The sequence below is a fragment of the Stenella coeruleoalba genome, assembly GCF_951394435.1.
Source record: "Stenella coeruleoalba genome assembly, chromosome: 10".
Classification (NCBI taxonomy): domain Eukaryota; kingdom Metazoa; phylum Chordata; class Mammalia; order Artiodactyla; family Delphinidae; genus Stenella; species Stenella coeruleoalba.
This window is the reverse complement of record NC_137156.1, coordinates 48,053,957-48,078,206: the sequence shown is the minus strand read 5'-3', so window position 1 is coordinate 48,078,206 and position 24,250 is coordinate 48,053,957. Positions and strand designations below refer to the sequence as shown.

General features: G+C 37.9%; 1 protein-coding gene across 16 annotated transcripts in view; it reads left to right on the top strand.

Moving 5' to 3' along the window:
• The window catches only part of NEK10 (NIMA related kinase 10), a 315,567-nt gene that overhangs the window by 236,046 nt on the left and 55,271 nt on the right, over positions 1–24,250 (top strand). For all 16 annotated transcript variants that reach the window (XM_079933110.1, XM_079933115.1, XM_079933109.1 and 13 more), the window contains one exon: positions 13,097–13,134. In XM_079933110.1, coding sequence (XP_079789236.1) covers positions 13,097–13,134 — 38 coding nt within the window. The remainder of the gene's footprint in view (positions 1–13,096; positions 13,135–24,250) is intronic.

The window sequence follows — 24,250 nt, the reverse complement described above, 5'->3', positions numbered from 1 at the left end:
ATTTAATATCCACTGAGACATCATCTTTTTCTCTCTAAAATTACCCTCATTTTTACCAAATATAGCCAAATTAAGATTAATTTGTTTGCAAATTAAGTCTTATTTCAGTAAACTTTGCCTAATTACTTACATAAGGAGTCTCAGACTGAACTTTAAAAATAAAAAAATCTTCTCAGGGCCAGGAAAGCCATGCCAAGGGCTTGTCACAGACTTTGCCTTGCAGATTTGGGTGAATTCTTCCCTTTTTGAGGGTCCAAAAATATCACCAGTAAGTAGGTGACCTTCCTTGTTTACTGGATAAAGCTACTGGGAACCTATAAGTTACCAATTTCTGGGGGGATCAGGTAGAGAGAGAAGATAAATGTTTCAATTCCACTTACAGAAGTGTAATTTACCAAATTGCTGTAAGTCATAACTAGCTTGAGAGAAAGGGTTTCCTTATATCTGGAAAACACAGATTAAAACCAGTAATAATTCTGATAAAAACCGAAAAAATTAGAACCATATTTACCAGTTCACTCAGTCGTATGTAACTAATCCCTTTTGTTAACAGTTTTATGATGCTATCAGGGTTTCCATTAGGATTCTTTAATTTATTTACCCATTTCAGCAGTAGGATCTGAAAGTTATCAGAAACCTGTACTTGTCAAAAATGTCTTTTCTATGAATCATCTTGAAATGAAGTATTTTTGTAAAAACACCAGAATAAAATAAGTGTCTATGAATGACAAAAGACTTAAAAAGCATGGTTAAACACCTGACCATAATGCAACTGACAAAGAAACTTGGCTCTAACTTTGGAAAGCTTATCACTCTGTGATAATTACTTTCCTTGTAATTTGACATATACCAAATAATCCTAATTAGTTTAATATTTTTCTCTGAGATGCCTTAGGGGCCCTCTGAAGAATCTTAAAGTTAGCTGGAGGTCAAAAGAACTTTAATTAGAATTTGATACTGGGAAGTTTGTCAAAAATATCAAAAAGTTTCAAAAGACTTGGTCAAATAGAATCATTGGTCACTGTGAAACAATACTTATTCATTTTACCAAAGTGACAAAAGATTCCAAAAGCAAACACAGATCACTTAAAGGCAAAGAAACTTACACAATCTGTTATCAAATGTAGCATTCCAAGAAAACTTATTTCTCTTTACACAGAGAGACACAAAATCCAGTCCTGCACCAGCCTACTCTTAATAACAAAATTCATTTACCTAAGTAAATTTAATCCAATCTTGGAAAATCCTGACCATGTACAAAACTCTTTTCCCAGTGTTCCTTTTCAAGTAAACCTTCTACAGCTTTCTGTATCTATATTATTTTGTCCCTTACTTTCTTTTCTATTCAGAAATAACCAGCTATAGAATAAAACTACCCTTTTACTTTCCTAACAGAATGCAGTTCCATTCCTCATACCTTCCTTTACTAAAACACACGTCTATTTAACTGGCATACTGAAATGTTTCCCTTATTATTTTAATAGATTTAATTACATATATTATAATTTTAACCCTTAAAAACCTTAATCTCTATCAAAAGCCAAGAAGCAAGTAATTGTGAACTGTTTGTCAAACAGCATTTCCTAATTGGAAAATTTATGAATATATTCTATAACCTCTAAGAATCATACATTTTCTCACAGCAGAATTTCTTTATTTTAACATCTTTATTGGAGTATAATTGCTTTACAATGTTGTATTAGTTTCTGCTGTATAACAAACTGAATCAGTTATATGTATATGTATATCCCCATATCCCCTCCCTCTTGTGCCTCCTTCCCACCCTCCCTATCCAACCCCTCTAGGTGGTCACAAAGCACCAAGCTGATCTCCCTGTGCTATGCAGCTGCTTCCCACTAGCTATCTATTTTACATTTGGTAGTGTTTATATGTCAATGCTACTCTCCCACTTTGTCCCAGCTTACCTTTCCCCCCCACCCCGTGTCCTCAAGTCCATTCTCTACATCTGTGTAATTATTCCTGTCCTGCCCCTAGGTTCATCAGACCCATTTTTTTAATTCCATATATATGTGTGTTAGCATATGGTATTTAAATGTTTTTCATTTTCTGACTTACTTCACTCTGTATGACAAACTCTACACCCATCCACCTGACTATAAATAACTCAATTTTGTTTCTCTTTATGGCTAATATTCCTTTGTATATATGTGCCACATCTTCTTTATCCATTCATCTGTCAGTGGACTCTTAGGATGCTTCCATGTCCTGGCTATTGTAAATAGAGCTGCAATGAACATTGTGGTACATGACTCTTTGAATTATGGTTTTCTCAGGGAATATGCCCAGTAGTGGGATTGCTGGGTCGTATGGTAGTTCTATTTTTAGTTTTTTAAGGAACCTCCATACTGTTCTCTATAGTGGCTGTATCAATTTACATGCCCACCAACAATGCAACAGGGTTCCCTTTTCTCCACACCCTATACAGCATTTACTGTTTGTAGATTTTTTTGATGATGGCCGTTCTGACTGGTGTGGGGTGATACCTCATTGGGGTTTTTACTTGCATTTCTCTAATGATTAGTGATGTTGAGCATCCTTTCATGTGTTTGTTGGCAATCTGTATATCTTCTTTGGAGAAAGGCCTATTTAGGTCTTCTGACCATTTTTTGATTGGGTTCTTTGTTTTTTTTATAGTGACCTGCATTAGCTGCTTGTATATTTTCAAGATTATTCCTTTGTCAGTTGCTTTGTTGGAAATGTTTCTCCCATTCTGAGTGTTGTCTTTTAGTCTTTTTTATGGTTTCCTTTACTGTGCAAAACTTTTACATTTCATTAAGTCCCATTTGCTTATTTTTATTTCCATTTCTCTAGGAGGTGAGTCAAAAAGGATCTTTCTGTGATTTATGTCATAGAGTGTTCTGCCTATGTTTTCCTCTTAAGAGTTTTATTCTGTCTCTCCTTACCTTTAGATCTTTAATCCCTCTTGAGTTTATTTTTGTGTATGGTATAAGGAAGTGTTCTAATTTTATTCTTTAACATGTAGCTGTCCAGTTTTCCCAGCACCACTTATTGAAGAGGCTGTCTTTTTTCCATTGTATATTCTTGCCTCCTTTATCAAAGATAAGATGACCATAGGTGCGAGGGTTTATCTCTGGACTGTCTATCCTGTTCTATTGATCTATATTTCTGTTTTTGTGCCAATACCATACTGTCTTGCATACTGTAGCTTTGTAGTATAGTCTGAAGTCAGGGAGCTTAATTCTTCCAGCTCCAGTTTTCTTTCTGAAAATTGTTTTGGCTCTTAGAGGTCTTTTGTGTTTCCATACAAATTGTGAAATTTTTTGTTCTAGTTTTGTGAAATATGCCATTGGTAGTTTGATAGGGATTGCATTGAATCTGTAGATTGTTTGGGTAGTATAGTCATTTTTGCAATGTTGATTCTTCCAATCCAAGAACATGGTATATCTCTCCATCTGTTTCTATCATCTTTAATTTCTTCCATCAGTGTCTTATAGTTTTCTGCATGCAAGTCTTTTGTTTCCTTAGGTAAGTTTATTCCTAGATATTTTATTCTTTTTGTTGCAATGGTAAATGGGAGTGTTTCCTTAATTTCTCTTTCATATTTTTCATCATTAGTGTATAAGAATGCAAGAGATTTCTCTGCATTAAGTTTGTATCCTGCTACTTTACCAAATTCATTGATTAGCTCTAGTACTTTTCTGGTAGCATCTTTCGGATTCTCCATGTATAGTATCATGTCATCTGCAAACAGTGAAAGCTTTACTTCTTCTTTTTGATTTAGATTCCTTTTCTTTCTTTTTATTCTCTGATTGCTGTGGCTAAAACTTCCAAAACTATGTTGAGTAATAATGGTGACAGTGGGCAACCTTGTCCTGTTCCTGATCTTAGAGGAAATGGTTTCAGTTTTTCACTATTGAGAATGATGCTGGCTGTGGGTTTGTCATTTATGGCCTTCATTATGTTGAAGTAGGTTCCCTCTATGCCCACTTTCTGGAAATTTTTTATCATAAATAGGTGTTGAATTTTGTCACAAGCTTTTTCTGCATCTGTTGAGATGATCATATGCTTTTTTATCCTTCAATTTGATAATATGGTGTATCACATTGTTTGTTTTGCATATATGAAGAATCCTTGCATTCCTGGGATAAACCCCACTTGATCATGGTGTATGATCCTTTTAATGTGCTGCTGGATTGTGTTTGCTAGTATTTTGTTGAGGATTTTTGCACCTATGTTCATCAGTGATATTGGCCTGTAGTTTTCTTTTTTTGTGACATCTTTGTCCGGTTTTGGTATCAGGGTGATGGTGGCCTCGTAGAATGAGTTTGGGAGTATTCCTCCCCCTGCTATATTTTGGAAGAGTTTGAGAAGGATAGGTGTTAGCTCTTCTCTAAATATTTGATAGAATTCACCTGTGAAGCCATCTGGTCCTGGGCTTTTGTTTGTTCGAAGATTTTTAATCACAGTTTCAATTTCAGTGCTTGTGGTTGGTCTGTTCATATTTTCTATTTCTTCCTGGTTCAGTTGGAAGATTGTACTTTTCTAAGAATTTGTCCATTTCTTCCAGGTTGTCCATTTTATTGGCATATAGTTGCTTGTAGTAATCGCTCATGATCCTTTGTATTTGTGCAGTGTCAGTTGTTACTTCTCCTTTTTCATTTCTAATTCTGTTGATTTGAGTCTTCTCCCCCCTCTTTTTGATGAGTGTCACTAAAGGTTTATCAATTTTGTTTATCTTCTCAAAGAACCAGCTTTATTGATCTTTGCTGTTGTTTCCTTCATTTCTTTTTCATTTATTTCTGATCTAATCTTTATGATTTCTTTCCTTCTGCTCCCCCTGGGTCTTTTTTTCTTCTTTCTCTAATTACTGTAGGTGTAAGTTTAGGTTGTTTGAGATGTTTCTTGTTTCTTGAGGTAGGATCGTATTGCTATAAACTTCTCTCTTAGAACTGCTTTTGCTGCATCCTATAGGTTTTGGGTTGTCGTATTTTCATTGCCATTTGTTTCTAGGTATTTTTGATTTCCTCTTTGATTTCTTCGGCTATCTCTTGGTTACTTAGTAGTGTACTGTTTAGCCTCCATGTGTTTGTATTTTTTATAGTTTTTTTTTTCCTGTAATTGATATCTAGTCTCATTGCATTGTGGTCGGAAAACATGCTTGGTATGATTTCAATTTTCTTAACTTTACCAAGGCTTTGATTTGTGACCCAAGATATTATCTATCCTGCAGAGTGTTCCATGTGCACTTGAGAAGTGTATTCTGTTGTTTTTGGATGGAGTGTCCTATAAATATCAATTAAGTCCATCTGGTCTAATGTGTCATTTAAAGCTTGTGTTTCCTTATTTATTTTCATTTTGGATGATCTGTCCATTGGTAAATGTGGGGTGTTAAATTCCCCTACTATGATTGTGTTACTGTCAATTTCCCCTCTTATGGCTGTTAGCATTTTTCTTATGTATTGAGGTGTTCTTATGTTGGGTGCATAAATATTTACAATTGTTATATCTTCCTCTTGGATTGATCCCTTGATCATTATGTACTGTCATTCTTTGTCTCTTGTAATACTCTTTATTTTAAAGTCACTTTGTCTGATATGAGTACTGCTACTTCCCCTTTCTTTTGATTTCCATTTGCATGGAATATATTTTTCCATCCCTTCACTTTCAGTCTGTATGTGTCCCTAGGTCTGAAGTGGGTCTCTCGTAGACAGCATATATACGGGTCTGGTTTCTATACCCATTCAGCCAGTCTGTGTCTTTTGGGCAGAGCATTAAATCCATTCACATTTAAGGTAATTTTCGGTATGTATGTTCCTATTTAGCTGTGTTCAGTTTTTTTGTAGGTCTTTTCCCTCTGTTGTGTTTTCTGCCTAGAGAAGTTACTTTAACATTTGTTGTTATGCTGAATTCTCTCAGCATTTGCTTGTTTGTAAAGGTTTTAATTTCTCCACGAATCTGAATGAGATCCTTGCTCGTGGAGTAATCTTGGTTGTAAGTTTTTCCCTCTAATCACTTTAAATATGTCCTGCCACCCCCTTCTGGCTTGCAGAGTTTTTGCAAAGATCAGCTTTGATCTTTCTGCAAAGATCCTTCAGAGTTTTTGAAATATCAACTGTTACCCTTATGGGGATTCCCTTGTATGTTATTTGTTGCTTTTCCCTTGTGCTTTTAATATTTTTTCTTTGCATTTAATTGTTGATAATTTCATTAATATGTGTCTTGGTATGTTTCTCCTTGGATTTATCCTGTGCTTCCTGGACTTGATTGACTATTTCCTTTCCCATGTTAAGGAAGTTTTCGACTCTAATCTCTTCAAATATTTTCTCAGACACTTTCTTTTTCTCTTCTTCCTGTGGGACCCCTATAATCCGAATATTGGTCCATTTAATGTTGTCTCAGAGGTCTCTGAGACTGTCCTCAATTCTTTTCATTCTTTTTTCTTTATTCTGCTCTGCAGCAGTTATTTCCACTATTCTATCTTCCAGGTCACTTATCTGTTTCTCTGCCTCAGTTATTCTGCTATTGATTCCTTCTAGAATGTTTTTAATTTCATTTATTGTGCTGTTCCTCATTGTTTGTTTGCTCTTTAGTTCTTCTAGGTCCTTGTTAAACGTTTCTTGTATTTTCTCCATTCTATTTCCAAGATTTTGGATCATCTTTACTATCATTACTCTGAATTCTTTTTTCAGGTAGACTGCCTATTCCTTCTTCATTTTTTTGGTTTGGTGGCTTTTTACCTTGCTCCTTATCTGCTGCATATTTCTCTGTCTTCTCATTTTGTTTAACTTACTGTGTTTGGGGTTTCCTTTTCACAGGCTGCAATTTGTAGCTCCCGTTAATTTGGGTGTCCGCCCACAGTGGGTGAGGTTGGTTCAGTGGCTTGTGTAGGCTTCCTGGTGGAGGGGACTGGTACCTGTGGGTGAGGCTGGATCTTGTCCTTCTGGTGGGAAGGGCCACATCTGGTAGTGTGTTTTGGGGTGTCTGTGAACTTAATATGACTTTAGGCTGCCTCTCTGCTGATGGGTGGGGTTGTGTTCCTGTCTTGCTCATTGTTTGGCATGGGGCATCCAGCACTGGAGATTGCTGGTCATTGGGTGGAGCTGGGTCTTTGTGTTGAGATGGAGATCTCTGGGAGAGCTCTCACCAAGTGATATTACATAGGTCTGGGAGGTCTCTGGTGGTCCAATATCCTGGACTTGGCTGTCTCACCTTGGAGGCTCAGGCCCAACACCTGGCTGGAGCACCGAGACCCTGCCAGCCACACGGCTCAGAAGAAAAGGAAGAAAAAAAAAAACCTGAACAGATAGAACCCCAAGCCAAATGGTAAAAGCAAAACTAAACAGACAAAATCACTCAAAGAAACAAACACACACACTCATAAAAAGAAAACAATCAAACAACATCAAAAAACGAACAGAGAGAACCCTAGGACAAATGGTAAAACAAACCAAAACAGAAAACATCACACAAAGAAACATACACACACACACTCAGAAGAAGAGAAAAAAGGAGAAAAAAATAATAATAATAAATATTTTTTAAAAAAGGAAGAGAGCAACCAAACCACTAAACAAATCCACCAATGATAGCAAGCACTAAAAACTAAACTAAGATAAAAAAAAAATCAGATACATAATGCAAACCCCAAGTTTACAGTTGCTCCCAACGTCCACCACCTCAATTTTGGAAACATTCATTGTCTATTCCAGTATTCCACAGATGCAGTGTTTATCAAGTTGATTGTGGGGATTTAATCCACTGCTCCTGAGGCTGCATGGAAAAATTTCCCTTTATCTTCTTTGTTCACACAGCTCCTGGGGTTCAGCTTTAGTTTTGACCCCACCTCTGCATTTAGGCCACCCTCAGACATCTGTTCCTGACAGGAGGGTGTTAAAGCAGTGGCTGATTAGGGCTCTCTTGCTCATTCAGGCCAGGGAGAGGGAGGGGTGCTGTAGTCATAATTGGAATGCAGGGCAAGCCTGTGGTGGCAGAGGCCAGCATGACATTGCAACAGCCTGAGGCATGCCATGGGTTCTCCTGGGGAAATTGTCTCTGGATCACGGGGCCCTGGCAGTGACATGCTGCACAGGCTCTGGGGGTGTTGGGAGTGTGTGTAGGACCTGCACTTGCACACAGGATTCTTGGTGGCAGCAGTGACAGCAGTAGCGGTCAATACATGTCCCTGGGGTCTGAGCTGAGAGCTACAGCTCATGCCCACCTCTGGAGTTCACTTATGCAGTGCTTTGTCGTCTATGGGCACACAGAGTAGGACTCCCCTCACCTTGCGCACCCCAAAACAATGGTCTCTTGCATCTCCAGCAGGTCCAGACTTTTTCCCGGACTCCCTCCAGGCTAGCTTTGGTGCACTAACCCCCTTCACGCTGTCTTCACGCAGCCAACCCCCGTCCTCTCCTTGTGGTCTGACTGCCAAAGCCCGAGCCTCAGCTCTCAGGCCCCACTCACCCCGGTGGGTGAGCAGACAAACATCTCAGGCTAATGAGTGCTGGTCGGCAGTGATCCTCTGTGTGGGAATCTCTCCACTTTGCTGTCTGCACCCCTGTTGCTGCACTCTCCTCTGTGGTGTGGCTCCAAATCTTCCCCACTGCCCACCCCTCGTCCCCACCAGTGAATGGGCTTCCTAGTGTGTGGGAACGTTTTATCTTTCACAGCTCCCTCTCAGAGGCACAGGTCCCATCCCTATTCTTTTGTCTCTGTTTTTTCTTTTCTCTTTTGCCCTATCCAGGTATGTGGGGATTTTCTTGCCTTTGGGAAAGTCTGAGGTCTTCTGCCAGCGTTCAGTAGGTGTCCTGTAGGAGTTGTTCCATGTGTACATGTATTTTTGATGTATTTGTGGGGAGGAAGGTGATCTCCACGTCTTATTCCTCTGCCATCTTGAAGGTCTTCTCATAGCAGAATTTCTTGCCTCAATGTGCTACATGTCTTTAAGAAACCCAAACATCTTTAGTTTCCCCTCATAAGAAGACAAAAGTAGATAAACTTAGACCTGTTTAGCAAGTAGTGTTCCAGTGTTTTATTTTATTTGAAATAACCTGGATGGTCAATAATTCCTATCATTTAATTTAATATAGTAAAACTAAATTTTCAAGTTGCCAAAATCAGGAGAGACTATTTTAGATAAACATTCCCAAAACGCAATTTTTTTAAGTTCAACTAAAGAAACCTCTTATCTCATGTACATTTAATTTATTTAAGATTTAATTATACCAAGTTCTTTTCCTTGCTGACAAATTTGACTCTCAGTATAATGAAAGTATTATTCTTAATACTGATGACTCTAAAGACATGTCTATATTAATTAAACGAACAAACAAGCTTGTTTTTGCTCATTAAGGATTAGTCCTAGATCACATGACCCTGAAATTTATTTTGGCCAGTTTTCTTTATATTTAGAAATATTTAACTTGTAAGCATTTACTTTTCTTTAGGCCAATTAAATACAGCTCATCTACAAGTTACTTTTTATATAAAGACAGATGGAACCAGAGATCTCCTAGCCCCATTTTAAACTTAGTTATGAACCAGGTATTATAATATAAAATACACTGGTTTATAATGGTTGGAATAAGTTAAAAAAAATTTTTAACTTCTCTTTCCCCTTCTCCCTCTCAGTCTCAGGAATTACAGGTGGTCTAGATAAGTGTTTCTGAGAGCCCTCATAGAACATTTACATCTCAAGGTGAGACTGATTTGGAGTCTTAAAGATCTATTTGCCTGTCCCCAGGTGACTCAGCTGGAGTCTCAGATGACCCAGTTTGAGTTCTCGACAACTCAATGACAAGGACCCAAAGGTTCTGAGCTACTTGTGGGTCCTCAGATCTCCTGGGGAACCAAAACTGAATTTCCTGAGCTTAGCCTAGAACCATATTTCTTAGGGGTTCTTGTCTCTGAGAGAGGCTTCCGGAGACCAATGGTGGGGAATGACAGGGAGGGGTGGACCCGAAAAAGACATATACACAGATCCAAACTAACTGATCAAGATGAGAGACAGATTAACACTAAAGACATGCTCTTGGCCTCCTGATTATATCCTGAAGGTGAGAGTGCTTCAGGGATTGTGACTATGGATGATTTACATGTTCCTGGTTGCACGGATGCATGCTTCAGGTCAGCAGGGAAACTAGAGCCAGTCTGCCCTGATCCATGACCAACTTATACTTTCATGGGACTCTCCAAGTGGTGAGCACACTGATGGGTCTTCAGTGCTTGACCTGTGCCCACAATTGTGGCAGAGACTCACAAAAGCAGTTGGACAAACAAAACCACATAAAACCAAGATCCTTCCAAATTCACTGATGAAGACTTGAAACAAACCAATGACAGAAATTTAAACTAAAGACACAAGAAACAAAGAGGTGATCTTCCTGTGCGGTGGCCTCCAGAGGACTTTGTCCAGCCCAACTCCTCACTCACTTAGCCCTCTGCTAGAACAGAGTTTGTCCAGCTCCTCACTCACCTGGCATTTCTGGCCAGGCAAAGCCAGTGACCCTGTGTTGGGCATCCCCAGGACACTACCCTGACCCATGAAAGGTATCTCAATCAAGGATATTTGGGAGGGTTTGTCTTTCCAGATGAGTGCTCCCAGATCAGATGCTTGGCTGTTTTCAGATCTCAGACTTATTCCAGTAGGGCTCGTTGACTCAGAGGTCAAGGGCAAGGGCTAAATCACCCTGTTCTTTTGGCTGGCCACCTGTTGGCCTTGAGTCAGAGAGCCGTCTGGCTGGATTTGTTACCAAATTGGTCACCTGGAGCCACACCAGTGTCCTAGTTCAGGCCGAGGCCCCTAGCCCCCCAAGACCCCAGGGAGGTTCTTTGTGGCTCAGATTCGCACAGCCAATAACAAAACCAGTGCTGAGACTGGAATAGCACAAGCTTTATTCAATGGCCAAAGAATGGCACAAATCAACTTCTTTGTCTCACAATCCCTTAGACTCTTCGAGCAACATGGGGGTGTCTCACAGTCCCTCAGACTCTGACCTGACCTCTAAGACTGGAGAAGAGAGGAATGTCTTGCAATTCCTTGGACTCTCAGAGCCAACCTGGCCAGACCAGATTAACTGTGCAGTTCTTGAGTCATTTCTTCTCTCCCGTTGAGATGGGGACAGAACCCTGAAGCTGATTTGTGGGATAAACACCTCTCACCTCTCCAAAGGGACTCTCCAGATCAAGAAGTCCAGAGCAGCTTCTGAGCCCATTCAGCAAGTTGAGGTGCATAGACCTGAAAAATCAGGCACCAAGAGGGATTCCCCTATGCCCTTCCCCTTAGATCCCCCAGCAACATAGACAAATTCACCCGGGTGAACTGCTGCAGCCCACTGCGTTGCCTCTTGGGAGCTGGAGCAACACAAAGGGGTTAGGTGAGAGGTCCCACCAGAGTCATCAAAATTTGTCACCTGCAAACTGTGTTCTCCTTTTAGTGGGTGTCAAGTCAAAAGACACAACCAAGACAAAGATCAGGAGAAGGAAGTATTTATTACTTGTAGCAAGTAAGGAGATCACTGGGGATCTTTCCCAAAGCCGTGTCTCCTCAACGTTTAAGATAGTGGGGTCCATGAAGTATTGTGCAGCTGTGTGGCATGTCTGTAAGCCTCAGTCATAATGTTTATGAAGACAATGACTAACATCTTCTACAGAAGTGTCTGGAATGCAATGTCACGTACGGGGGCCACTGGCAACATGTGACTCGAGCTGTTGAACTGTAGCTAGTTTGACTGAGGAACTGAATTTTAAATTTCATTTAAATATTAATGTGTAGTTTGCATTGTATTTCTGTTGGACAGTGCTGGACTTGTCCAGAAGGCTAAGGGGCAGGGCTATGCACTTGCCCTTCCTGATGTATAGCCTTCATGCCAGGATGTGAGTTGCTCCTCAGCCCAGTGCTGAAGCTTCCGCCACACGCATATGGGCACTGCTGAGATTATGCCCCTCTTTGAAAATTTGAGAGAAGGGGGCATCCCTTTTCTTTATTTAAACGTGCCACCTTATTCCAGGTGTTGGGAGAATGTATTACCTATGCAAAGATGGCGAGTTTCATTTAATTTTCAAGGCTCTGGAAATATGGGCTGGGAATGAGACACAAAACGTAAATAGAATCAAGAGAGGGCTGGTTTGGTAGGGGATTAGAAGGATGGGAATGGATAGGGAAGGAACTCACAGTTGGATGCACAGATTTTGGTATTATTATAGTAATCGAGTGGTGGGTAGCTGAGTGCCAAATTTGTTATGCTTCATGACTTAGGTATGTGTTTCATGTATGTATCAAAACTTCTGTGATTAAAATGAAAGGGTTGGGGTAAGAAAATTATCAATCATGTTTATTTGTATTTGAGTCCCTATGTTCATTCCAACTCAATATACACACATGTGCCATATGTGAACATGTTTGATGTACTTTTGTTGCATTGTATTAAATTTAAGTATGGTTCTTATCATTTGTCAGGGCACAGATGTTTCTTATTTCATTTTAAAAACTATTAAGAAATTGACTTTAGATTACACTAGAAAAAACAAGCTTGAAGGTTATTTATGGCTGTCCTTAGTAGGGTCTAATGACCCTTCCACTAGGTGGAAGCCATGGAGACCAACTTGCAAAATGTTCAGGAAATCCAGAATTTTAGGGTAGGGCAAACAAGTAATGTTAATAGCACTGAGAACTTAAGGAAAAATATAGTCCTCTTAAATGCAAAAATCATCTCATTTCATAGGAAGAGTTATAGTTTCTTCTTTAAGACAGCAGGAGTAAAGCATGGAAAATACTACATAAAAATTTTTAAATGGTTTTGCTTTTTAATACAAAATAAGTATTTTGATTTTAAAAGTAACAAAATCATTCAAGGTACTGTACTAAGATTTAGGCTCGTAATTATTCTTAGAGCTTATAAACAACTGTGATAGGACAAGGTTCTTCCATTTGGTCATAGAATGTCAGTTCTGCTCTGGGTTCATATATGTCTATTTTCTCTCTTTATTAAACTCTTGAGGGCGTCTTGAGGAAAAATAAACCTATATTTTCCTATGTAAACCATAGCGGGGTATAAGCTTTCAGTAAATGTTAGTCAAATCCAAGTTGAATAACTCCTTCTAATTCTGTTTTCAGAGACTTCACTGGTGGAATAGGATCAAGACCAAGGCCAGGTAATTTAGTGTTGGCAGCAATAACATCATACACACCTCCCTGAAATTCAGTGCAATTCATATTACAGTTTCATATATTTCCCCCTTTTATTTCTTCAGCTTTGCTGCCTCTTTACCTGCTTCTGAAAGTGCCACCCCTCATGCTCAGGGCCCAGGTTAAGGAGCTAGAGGCCGAGTTAGTGATGGGGTGGCAGTCCCATAGCCTTCCCGCTGTGATAACCTTAGTACAGTAACTAGTAACTTTAGTACAGTAACTTTAGTACAGTAACTTTAGTTACTTTAGTACAGTAACTTTAGTTAACTTTAGTTACAGGTAACTTTAGTACAGTCAGGTACTAAAGGTAACTTTAGTATAGTCAACCAGAGAATCTTATTTTATTTGTCCATCATTATTAGCTTGGCATGTTAACAGTATCAAAATGCTTTCTGTATTCACTTATTTGATGAAATATATAGGCTGTTTTACTAAAATTTGTATTTTTGCTTGGTAGGAATGTTAGCCAGTTGAATTTTGATGCTTATAGTGCATACCTACTAACAAAAAAAAGTAACCTTGTTTTACATACATATTTCTATAAGCTCTACACCTATATGATATGAGTAAGCATATCTTTTCTTCTATCTCTGTTACTCTGACACAGATAATTTTAATTATTTGTATTTGATTAAAGCAGTGTTATATCACATTGTTTCTCTAATAATGTAAAAATTATGGATTCTTAAAACATAAAAGTTTATAGTAATTGTTTGAGAAAAAAGAGTGTATTCCTTAATATTTCTAATTTCTATTAAAGAGGATCAAAGTTCAACAGTAATAGTAAAGTTTTTAACTAAACCTGGACAATTCAGGAAAAAAACTTAGTGACTGTGCTTTTAACATATGTGTATGACTCGAGTATAAAGTTCTATTTTACTACTTTGGTTAATTTGGAATTATTGCTTAATGTTATTTTCACTTTGGCTTCCTTAATTCACATTCTTTTGTAGAGTTAATAGGTATAGTGAACAAAGGAGATGTGAATTGATTTACTGTAATATTAGTCCATGTCTCCACATTTATTAAATTTGCTTTGGAAGAGTTATTGACAGTTTGGGGCCAATCTGTCACTATCAGCATAGATGCAAAAAACAGATAGCTTTGTTATTAGCATATCTAAAGCTGTCATGCTGACCATGCTCTACTCCTGCTATTTTGGCATAAGGTAAGTTCATAACATAATCATGAAGTTAAAATAATTGTCATTGATTGGTTTTATAATAGTGATAGCAGAATACATACATATGTAAGCAATTTGCAGTTCAGTTGTGATTCATAATAAGAATTATTTTTCCTAAAGGGTATGTTGAGTTAGCTAGTTTAAGACTTGACTTTATGTCAGCAAAATTGATCAGATCTCTGGATAGTTAAACAAACTATTTAGCACAGTTAACATGTAATATATAATATTTCTTAGACCTACAGTTTGTTATACTATCTACTTTTTAAAAATTTACTGATTCATATATTTTAAATTTAAAACAGAATGTACTATAGCATTTTAAGTGTTGTCAGTGAATGCTAAAGTTTACCTATAAATGAGTGATTAGTTTCAACTAATCTTGTAGAACACAGTAATGCATATGAGGAAATTTGGGTTACTACTTACAAGTTATTCCACTTTCCAGTAAAACAAAAGATTTTTTTTCTTCATCTTAATGCAAAATGTTTTTTCTGCATATTATAAAAGTCATACTTTTTAAAATGTTGCAGGTAAAATTGGACTATTGGTTGCTTTATCAAATCATAAACAACTGGTACCAGTCCCATCCACTTAGATCACCTTCTCTGCAAATCAGTATTCTTTCCATTATGTATAACCAATAGCTATAGTCCTGTATTGCCTAAGTGCTCTGGAAAAAAATTGTCAGAGATGAGAGAATTTTGTCAAAACCTGGGTATGCTCCCAGGACTATATCTAGTATGTGAACATCATTTTCCATGTGCTATGGCAGAACAAAGGGTGAGAACTATTATTTTAGAGTGCTAAGTGACTGTATTAGAATATGATCTTGCCTATATTGTACTCCTAAAATGTGAACTTCTAGGTTCATATTGTGGTCATACAGCAGTATTTGATGTACCTCCAAACTCCTATAAAACAAATAACCATGAAGCTGTTTCAAGTTAACACTATTAAAAATCCTCTTGTTCTGTCTTTTGATACTAACTAGATTGTATAAATTATTTGATAAGATATTCTTTAGGTTAAATAACAGACTAGTTCTCTGACAACAGAGTTGAAAATTTAGGAACTTCTATACTGAATGGATGAAAATATTAACAGTAATTAACATGGAATCAATGAATGAATAAACACTTTTTACACATATTAATTATTTTAGCTCTATTTCCCTAACCTTTGTCACTTATAGATTACCATGGCACAAATTTGGCTGTATCTGAGTACCATCTATATTACTATTTTCCAAATATCGATTTCTTTAATTTGACTTACTTTCTCAACTTAAAGTTATCTAAAGGGAAGTTTATATTTTTGTTACAAATGGGAAACCAGAATAGCGTCACTTGCCATAATAGGTGACAATTATAAAAAATAAATGCAAATCTAAGCAAAACAATATTATTAAATTCTAGTAGATACTGTTATCTGCTTATCCTGAGATCTGTTTTCTTTGTTATGAAGGAACATTAGCTCATATCTCAAAGATGGTGATGACATACTTGTTCCATACTGAAACTTAACCCTTGATATAATCAGTAGAAAGAAAAGAAAACTGGAAAAGGAATACCTTTTATACCTGATCTACTTACTGTGTAACGTTATGCTTTTAAGTGCCTCTAGCTGCAGGAAACTCAGTTATGTCCAAAAGTTCTCGGGATGAATAATTTTTTAAATTGAAGTATAGTTGGTTTACAATATTATATTAGCTTCAGGTGTACAACATTGATTCTCTATTTTCATAGATTATACTCCACTTAAAGTTATAAAATATTGGCTCTATTTCCTGTGCTGTACATTACATCCTTGTATCTTATTTATTTTATATGTAATAGTTTGTACCTCTTAAACCCCTTCCCCTAATTTGCACCTCCCCCTCTCCCCGCTGGTAACCACTAGTTTATTCTCTGTATCTGTAAGTCTATTTCTGTTTTGTTCTATTCATTTGTATGCTTTATTTTTTAGATTCCACATGTAACTGAAACATACACTGTATTTGTCCTTCTCTGTATGACTTATTTCATTAAGCATAATATTCTCTAGGTCCATCCACATTGCTGAAAATGTCAGAATTTCATTCATTTTTATGGCTGAGTAATATGCCATTGTATATATACACCACATCTTCTTTATCCATTCATCTGTTAGTGGGCAGTTGAGTTGTTTTCACATCTTGGCAATTGTAAATAATGCTATAATGAAATTGGGATGCATACATCTTTTTGAATCAGTGTTTTTGTTTTCTTCAGATATATAATCAGAAGTGGGATTGCTGGATCATATGGTAGTTCTATTTTTAATTTTTTGTGGAAACTCCATGCTGTTTCCCATAGTGGCTGAACCAATTTACACTCCCACCACCAGTGTGCTAGGGTATTTATGTGTTGTCTTTTTGATGATAGCCATTCTGACAGTTGTGAGATGATCTCTCATGGTGGTTTTGATTTGCATTTCCCTGATTAGCAAGGTTGAGCATATTTTCATGTGCCTGTTGGCCAGCTGTGTGTCTTCTATGGAGAAATGTCTATTCAGGTGCTCTGTCCATTTTTAATTTTTTTATATTGAATTTTATGTGTTCTTTATTTATTTTGGATAGTCACCCCTTACCAGACATATCATTTGCAAATATCTTCTCCTATTCAGTAGTCTGTTTTTTCCTTTTGTCTATTGTTTGATTCACTGTGCAAAAGCTTTTAACTTTCATTAGGTCTGATTTGTTTATTTTTGCATTTGTTTGCCTTGTCTGAGTAGACATATTTAAAAAATATTGCTAAGACCTATGTCAAAGTGTGTACTGCCTATGTTTTCTTCTAGTTTTATGGTTTCTAGTCTTACATTTAAGTCTTTAATCTCCATTTTGAGTTTATTTTTGTATATGTTATGAGGAAATGTTCTAATCTCATTGTTTTACATGTAGCTATCCAGTTTTCCCAGCATCATTTGTTGAAGAGATTGTCTTTTCCCCATTATATGTTCTTGCCTCCTTTGTCATAGATTAGGTGACCACATGTGTGTGGGTTTATTTCTGGGCTCTCTACTCAGCTATGTGTCTGTTTTTGTGCCAGTACCATACTGTTTCTGACTACCATAGCTTTGTAGTATAGTCTGAAGTCAGGGAGCATGATACCTTCAGCTTCGTTCTTTTTTCTCAATATTGTTTTGGCTCTTCAGGATCTTTTGTGGTTCTATATATTTTAAAATTATTTGTTCTAGTTCCATGAAAAATGTCATTGGTATTTGATAGGTATTGCATTAAATCTATACATTGCATTGGGTAGTATGGACATTTTAATAATATTATTTCTTCCAATCCATGAGTGCAGGATACTTTTCCATTTTTTTGTATCATCTTCAGTTTCTTTCATCAATGTCTTCTAGCTTTTTGATTATAAGTCTTTCAATTTCTTGGTTAAATTTATTCTAAGATATTTTATTCTTTTTGGTGTGATTATAAATGAGGTTGTTTTCTTAATTTCTCTTTATGATAGTTCATTGTTAGTGTACAGAAAGCAACAGATTTCTGTATATTAATTTTGTGTCAGTTCTGTAAAAATAATTTATTGGTTCTGTTGTCTATAGGGTCAAATTAATCAAACAATTGGATATTTTGAATTGGAAAAATGTCTAGGGTCTTTTATGTATATAAAAGAAATAGTCCTTCCCTGTTGAGATAGGGGAAATGATGTTGTATATTTGTGAAAATTAAATCATACCAAAACATATGATGAGAAATTTATTCTTTGTCAAGTTAATAGGGTACATTTTAATGTTATGGGTGCTATTTGTGTAGGTCAAATGTAAATTTTGGGGAGTGTCAGTCAAACCCAAATTTAAAATGCAAATATAATGTCAACTAAGACTATGGCCAACTTTGACTGGATTAACACTGATGTTTCTCTCTCCTTTGCTGGGTTTTTCATTTTTCAGCAGCTAACACCCAGGCACTGAACTAATAGATGGGAATTATTATGCTCTGCATTTTGAATAGAAATTTTCTCTTCATGATTTCCAGGCTCTTAATTATCATACTAGATGACTGAGAATCTATTTTTATACTTGTCTTTTGTTCATAAAGATTACGTCTATGTAAAGTAGTCAATGTTTCATCCAAATACTCCAGAGAGCACAGCTATATTCTAGTTGTCCTTATTATGAGCAACTTTCAGTAGCTTGCTTTCAAGTTAGTTATTAACATAGAATACTTAATACTAGATATCACAATTGCCAAGGTGATTTTTTGTAAATGCCTTCTCTAATTTTATTGTATAGCAATTCTTTTAGCATGTGAAATGTGCTTACCAGACTTTAATCAAAACTCTTATAATACTAGTCTACACTATGCAATTTGACATATAATTATATATTTTTCTATATTGTTTGTTGGGATTTGGGTATGTTAGTCATATTTTGCAACCATATTATAAGCATCTTTAGTAAAGTTTGCATATATCTTGAGTATTTCCTCTGAGATCAGCCCCCTGAAAACTACTTATTTTGTAACTGATGCAGACCTACCACTGTTTAAACCCTTGTTTATTCTTGCTATTGAGAGCAACTGAGTAAGTAATCTTGTGATTACTTAAAGACTAGGGGGAAAATGATATTTTAATGTTAGACTTCAGATTGGGGAAGAGGTGGGAGATAACACATTTTCTCTATCAGTGATGAATTGCGTCCTAGTTCTTCATGCCAGGCAGGCACTGGGGGAGTGTGGACCAGTTGTAGATTTTTACATATTCTTTGGAGGACAATGTCTTTTCAAAAAGGTACTCAATCTCACAAATTTATTGATGGTTCCAATCCAAGCCTAAGTGCAGACTGCAAATTAGCTGTTAACACAGCCCACAACACTGCCCCGGGGGTTTCTGCACTGGGAAAAGGCTAAATGAAAGGAGGAGAAGAAAGCTACACCACCCTCTGGTAGGAGTAAAGGGAGGTCTATGTGGCTTGGGTGATGATTGTAGCTTAGTGTACAAATAATTGAGTCAATGTAGAAAAGTAGGGCTTTCAAATTCCAAATTGCCATTATTAATGATTACTGAGATTCAAAAAGTGGTTTCAGGACTTCCTTGGTGCTGCAGTGGTTAAGAATCCACCTGCCAATGCAGGGGACATGGGTTCAAACCCTAGTCCAGGAAGATCCCACATGCTGCAGAGCAACTAAGCCCATTGACCACAACTACTGAGCCTTGCTCTAGACCCTGTGAGCCACAACTATTGAGCCTGTGCTCTAGAGCCCATGAGCCACAACTACTGAGCCTGCGTGCTGCAACTACTGAAGCCTGTGTACCTAGATCCCATGCTCCACAACAAGAGAAGCCACTGCAGGGAGAAGCCCGCCCACTGCAACAAAGAGTAACCCCCATTCGCCACAACCAGAGAAAGCCTGTGCGCAGCAGCTAAGACCCAACACAGCCAAAAATAATAATATTTATTTATTATTTTAAAAAAGTTGTTTCAGAGTGCTTACAACTACCCTTTGAATTGTTGTCATACAGTAATTTGAGTATTGCAGATGGTGACTGGTGAGTAAATAGTAATGAGAAACAGGCAAGAGGCCTCTTCTGGTTGGACCACCTTCCTGCCCTCCAATACAGCTGAGATCTCATTCATTGTTAATTGACATTCCTCACTGTGGATTCCATAGATTATTTGGGATGTTTTAGATGACATGTTAATTAAAATTTTTAAACTTATTTATTTATAAGTTTCTTATTTATCTATAAGAAGCTACTTATTGTTTCTTACCACATTGGAGTCAAAAAGCACAATTTTTTTTAATTTATTTATTTTTTATTTATTTTTGGCTGTGTTCAGTCTTTGTTGCTGTGCATGGGCTGTCTCTAGTTGCAGCAAGTGGGAGCTACTCTTCATTGCAGCGCACAGGCTTCTCATTGTGGTGGCTTCTGTTGCTGTGGAACACAGGCTCTAGGCACGTGGGCTTCAGTAGTTGTGACATGTGGGCTCAGTAGTTGTGGCTCACGGGCTCTAGAGCACAGGCTCAGTAGCTGTGGCACAAGGACTTAGTTGCTCCGTGGCATATGGGATCTTCCCAGACCAGGGCTCGAACCTGTGTCCCCTGCATTGGCAGGCAGATTCTCAACCACCATGCCATGAGGGAAGCCAAAAAGCACAATTCTTAAAGTTATTTTTTAGCAATAATCCTAGTTTTATTTAAATTCCCTTAATGATGGGACCAGATGGAGGACAGAAGAGCCTGTTCAAGAGCATTTGGAGACAGGGATTTTTATAGTTGTATAAGTATATTTTTATAGTTGTGGAAGTATATATAGTATATATATATATATATATATATATATATATATATATATAGTAAAATAAGTATATATATAGTAAAGAAAAGCTGAAGCAACATTGCTAAATTAAGCATAAGATTGGCAAATTTTCTGTGGGGCAATAAAGGCATATCATTTTTGTGATTAACGTCTTGATTGGCCTATAAAGTCATACCAACATGTCAATTTCTATAGGTTAACCACTAACTCTACAGGACTGTAACTGCCTTCACCTTTATCGGTGTGGATTAAGAGTATTAGATTAGAATCAAGTAAAGCTATTAGAAAATGTCGTAACATGATATCAGAGAATCAAGCAATGATTATTTTGTCTGTTTTCCATGATTGAGATAAATTTTTCTTGTCCAGGTAATTGAATGAGAAGAGGGTTCCTAGCTTTTCTTTCTGTTCCTTTTAGTTTGATTGGTTAGCTTTTGCATACATAGTGCTGAACACAGTGTATTTTCACAGCACAATATTTTCTTCTTGAGAATTCTGAGCTTCAATAGAGTTGACTTTCAGAGAAAAAAAGGTTCCCTCTAGTAGGAATAAAGGGGGCCAATATGACTTGGTTAGTGATTGTAGCATAGTAGAAGAACAACTAAGTCAATGGATAAGGGCCAAGCTATATGGACTAGGCCAAATGCATGTTATTTTTAGGCCACAAATTCAGGGGGAAAAAAGTCTAACTTTCTATATTTTCCCAAAACTGAACTTAATTTTTATATTAAGCCCCTATTCCACATCTCAGAAAACATAATCAATTAGCCTAAATGCAAATTTCAATGTGTTGGTGATTTCTTTATCATATCAGGCTTAAAGTCAGACAAACAGAATTGCAGTCCTCTTTCTTCTTCTTCTTCCCTGAGTGGTATTTTTGTTCCAAGGATTCAGTTGGCATCATTGTACTGAGGCTTTGAGGCTGCCTGTGCTGGTATCTGCTCTGAGTACTGGGTCGGGGTCACCCTTCCACGTTGCTGTCCTGTGAAGTGGGCACAGCCCTCCCTGACTTCCAGCTCCCAGTACACGTTCCCATTTCTGTCTGTGTCCCCTTGACATGAAGGCAGGACTTCTGTGGGGCAAGCTCTTTGCTCTGTCAGCTCACCTTCTCAGGGGTCTGGGAAGGTTAGCCTACTCTTCCACACTCTCTGGGTTTGGAGACTTGGGGGCTGAGCCTCTGACACCCTAGGAAGCTGTCTCTCCTGCCCAATTCCATCCCAGGTCATATGGTGCAGGGAACATCTGCATGGCTAGGACCTCTCAGAGCTCGCTGTGGGAACTGTGCCCCCAGCCTTTCCACTCTTGAATCCCCAAATGTAGAGACTTCTATCAAACATCTCTGCCCTCCTCACTGCCCCCACCAAAGACTTTGCCCAAGTGAGCTGGAATTTGAATCTCTTCTGAGACCTTCTTTCCTTCTCATATGTCTTTGTCCTTCCTCCTCAAAGAAGCTTTATCTTATCCAGGAGGGGCAGGAAGAAGAGTTTGTTCAGCTACAGGTCCTGTGAATCTCTCTGCCTTTTGCTTAGACTAATGCTTTTAAAGTCCAGGAACGTATCCTCTCTGTTCCCTGGTTCCTCTCTACCTCCCCATCTTGGGGCAGTGCTTGCCTCACTCTGCTTCTTGATAACAGGAGGTTCATGAGGTCAAAAGTAAGTGTGGGAAATAATACAACAGTGAATTCTTCACACAGCATCTTGCCATGTGTATTATGTAGTCATTTTAAGGGGATTGGCAACTTTAAATATCCTGAGATTATATATTTTGAAAAAAATAAAGACAGAGAGAATTTGGAATAGGATGAAACTCTAATCCTCACACACACACAAATTAAGCCTGAACAAGATGTGAGATGCATTATGTAAAGGTGATTCAGCCAGCATTCAAGAGTGAAGGACCTCAAAGCAGCCTTGCTTCTTTGGCATTTAAACAGCTTGTTTCTGAAGCTGGAATGAAAGGGAGTGGAAGGAAACTGGTCACCCGGGGTGAAAGGTGCTGAGGCTTTATTGCAGCTTCCTGTCATCTTGTCGGAAGTTCTACCAGGGGCTGGACCGTGGGGGGACTAGACCCAGAACCTTGAGTCTCTTCCTAATAATTTCTACCTGATTGTGGAACCATCTATTGGTCTGTGTTGGGAAAGATTCCATGCCCACACCTCCTGGTCATCATCTTCTCTCTCACTTCCCTCTCTCCCACGGAGGGAGTCATTTAACAACTCAGGTCCAAGCTTCGTCCTCTCCTCAGCTCCTGCTCCCCACAGACAGTCACCATGTGCTGCTCCATGCCGGGCCTGACTTAGGCCCTAGGCCTCTTCTCATGAGATCACCTTTCCTGAAATCACCATCTGCTGTGGTCCCTGGCTCCCTCTGCAGATGTACCCAGTACTATACCTTTTCATGGTACTGCACACAGGGAAAACTGAACACTCTGCCGTTCTCCAGATGTGGCACTCACTTAGCTGACTCCTGTCCTTTGCTGAAACTGTTTTTCTACTCAGAAGCTGCCACTCAAATATACCCTCCCTCACACCAAATCCATGTCCTGTGCCTACTGAAAGCCTATTCATTCTTCATGGTCTTCTCAGATGAAATGTTTGCATCAGTTCTCTGTCCTTCAACCGTGGCCCTCTAAATGGACCTCCCATGAACCCCTTGTGAATACAACATTCTTTGTCTAATTTTGCTGCCTTCTATGCACTGGGCACAGAGGTTCATTGCTGAGAATTTGCAGATTTAAGCTACAATTCAGTTACTTTATTTCCTTTTCACAAAAGTAGAGGAAAGAGACCAGAGCAAATCTGTTCACTGTACTTAAATTTAAAAGGTTGTCTTTCAACAGGGCAGTTGGTCCCATATGGAGAAGCCATGTATGTTTTAGCCCCCTTTATAAAAGGAAACTATTTTTTTAACTTTTTCAGGGAGCTCCTGCTCAATACTTTCTCTTCTCCAGTTGTTCAAAAATTCCTGATTCTTAGCAGAAAGAATTCAGAAAAATAGTAGGTTGATACTATATCATGGTCAATTGGGGGAACATGAATAATCCATCTTTTGTTCAATTTGTAGTAATTAACAGTTTCAGAGTTTGTGTTGTGAATTGTGGTTTCAATAGACTGGATATATGATGTAAATCAAGTCTCAAAGAACGAGTAATGGGCAACTAACTTGGCTATTGTAATGTGCCATGAGATAATAAAGCAGATATAGTACACTGCACAGGCTACAAAGACATAATGCTTCCAGTTTATTACTTGTACATGCTTTCCAAAAATATTTGATCCATTAAATGTTCAAAGGTATAGTCAGAACATGTTAAAAGTAGCAACTCCTTTTAAGAAAAAGTGGTATTTCAGGTGTGGGAAGGAGCATCTATATTATGTTATATTGTCCATAATTTCATGGTCTCCCAGTGACAAGTTAGGAGACTAAGTCAGTGTAGAGTTTAGGGCCCACCTTGTTGCATGTCCCAGTTCTTCAGTCTTGGTTACAATCTCGTTAATTTCAGTCATCTATAAAATGGGGATAGAAACAACTACCATTCAGAATAGTTGTGAGGATCACATGAGACTAAATGTGTAAAACCCTTGCCAACACCTCCTCCAGG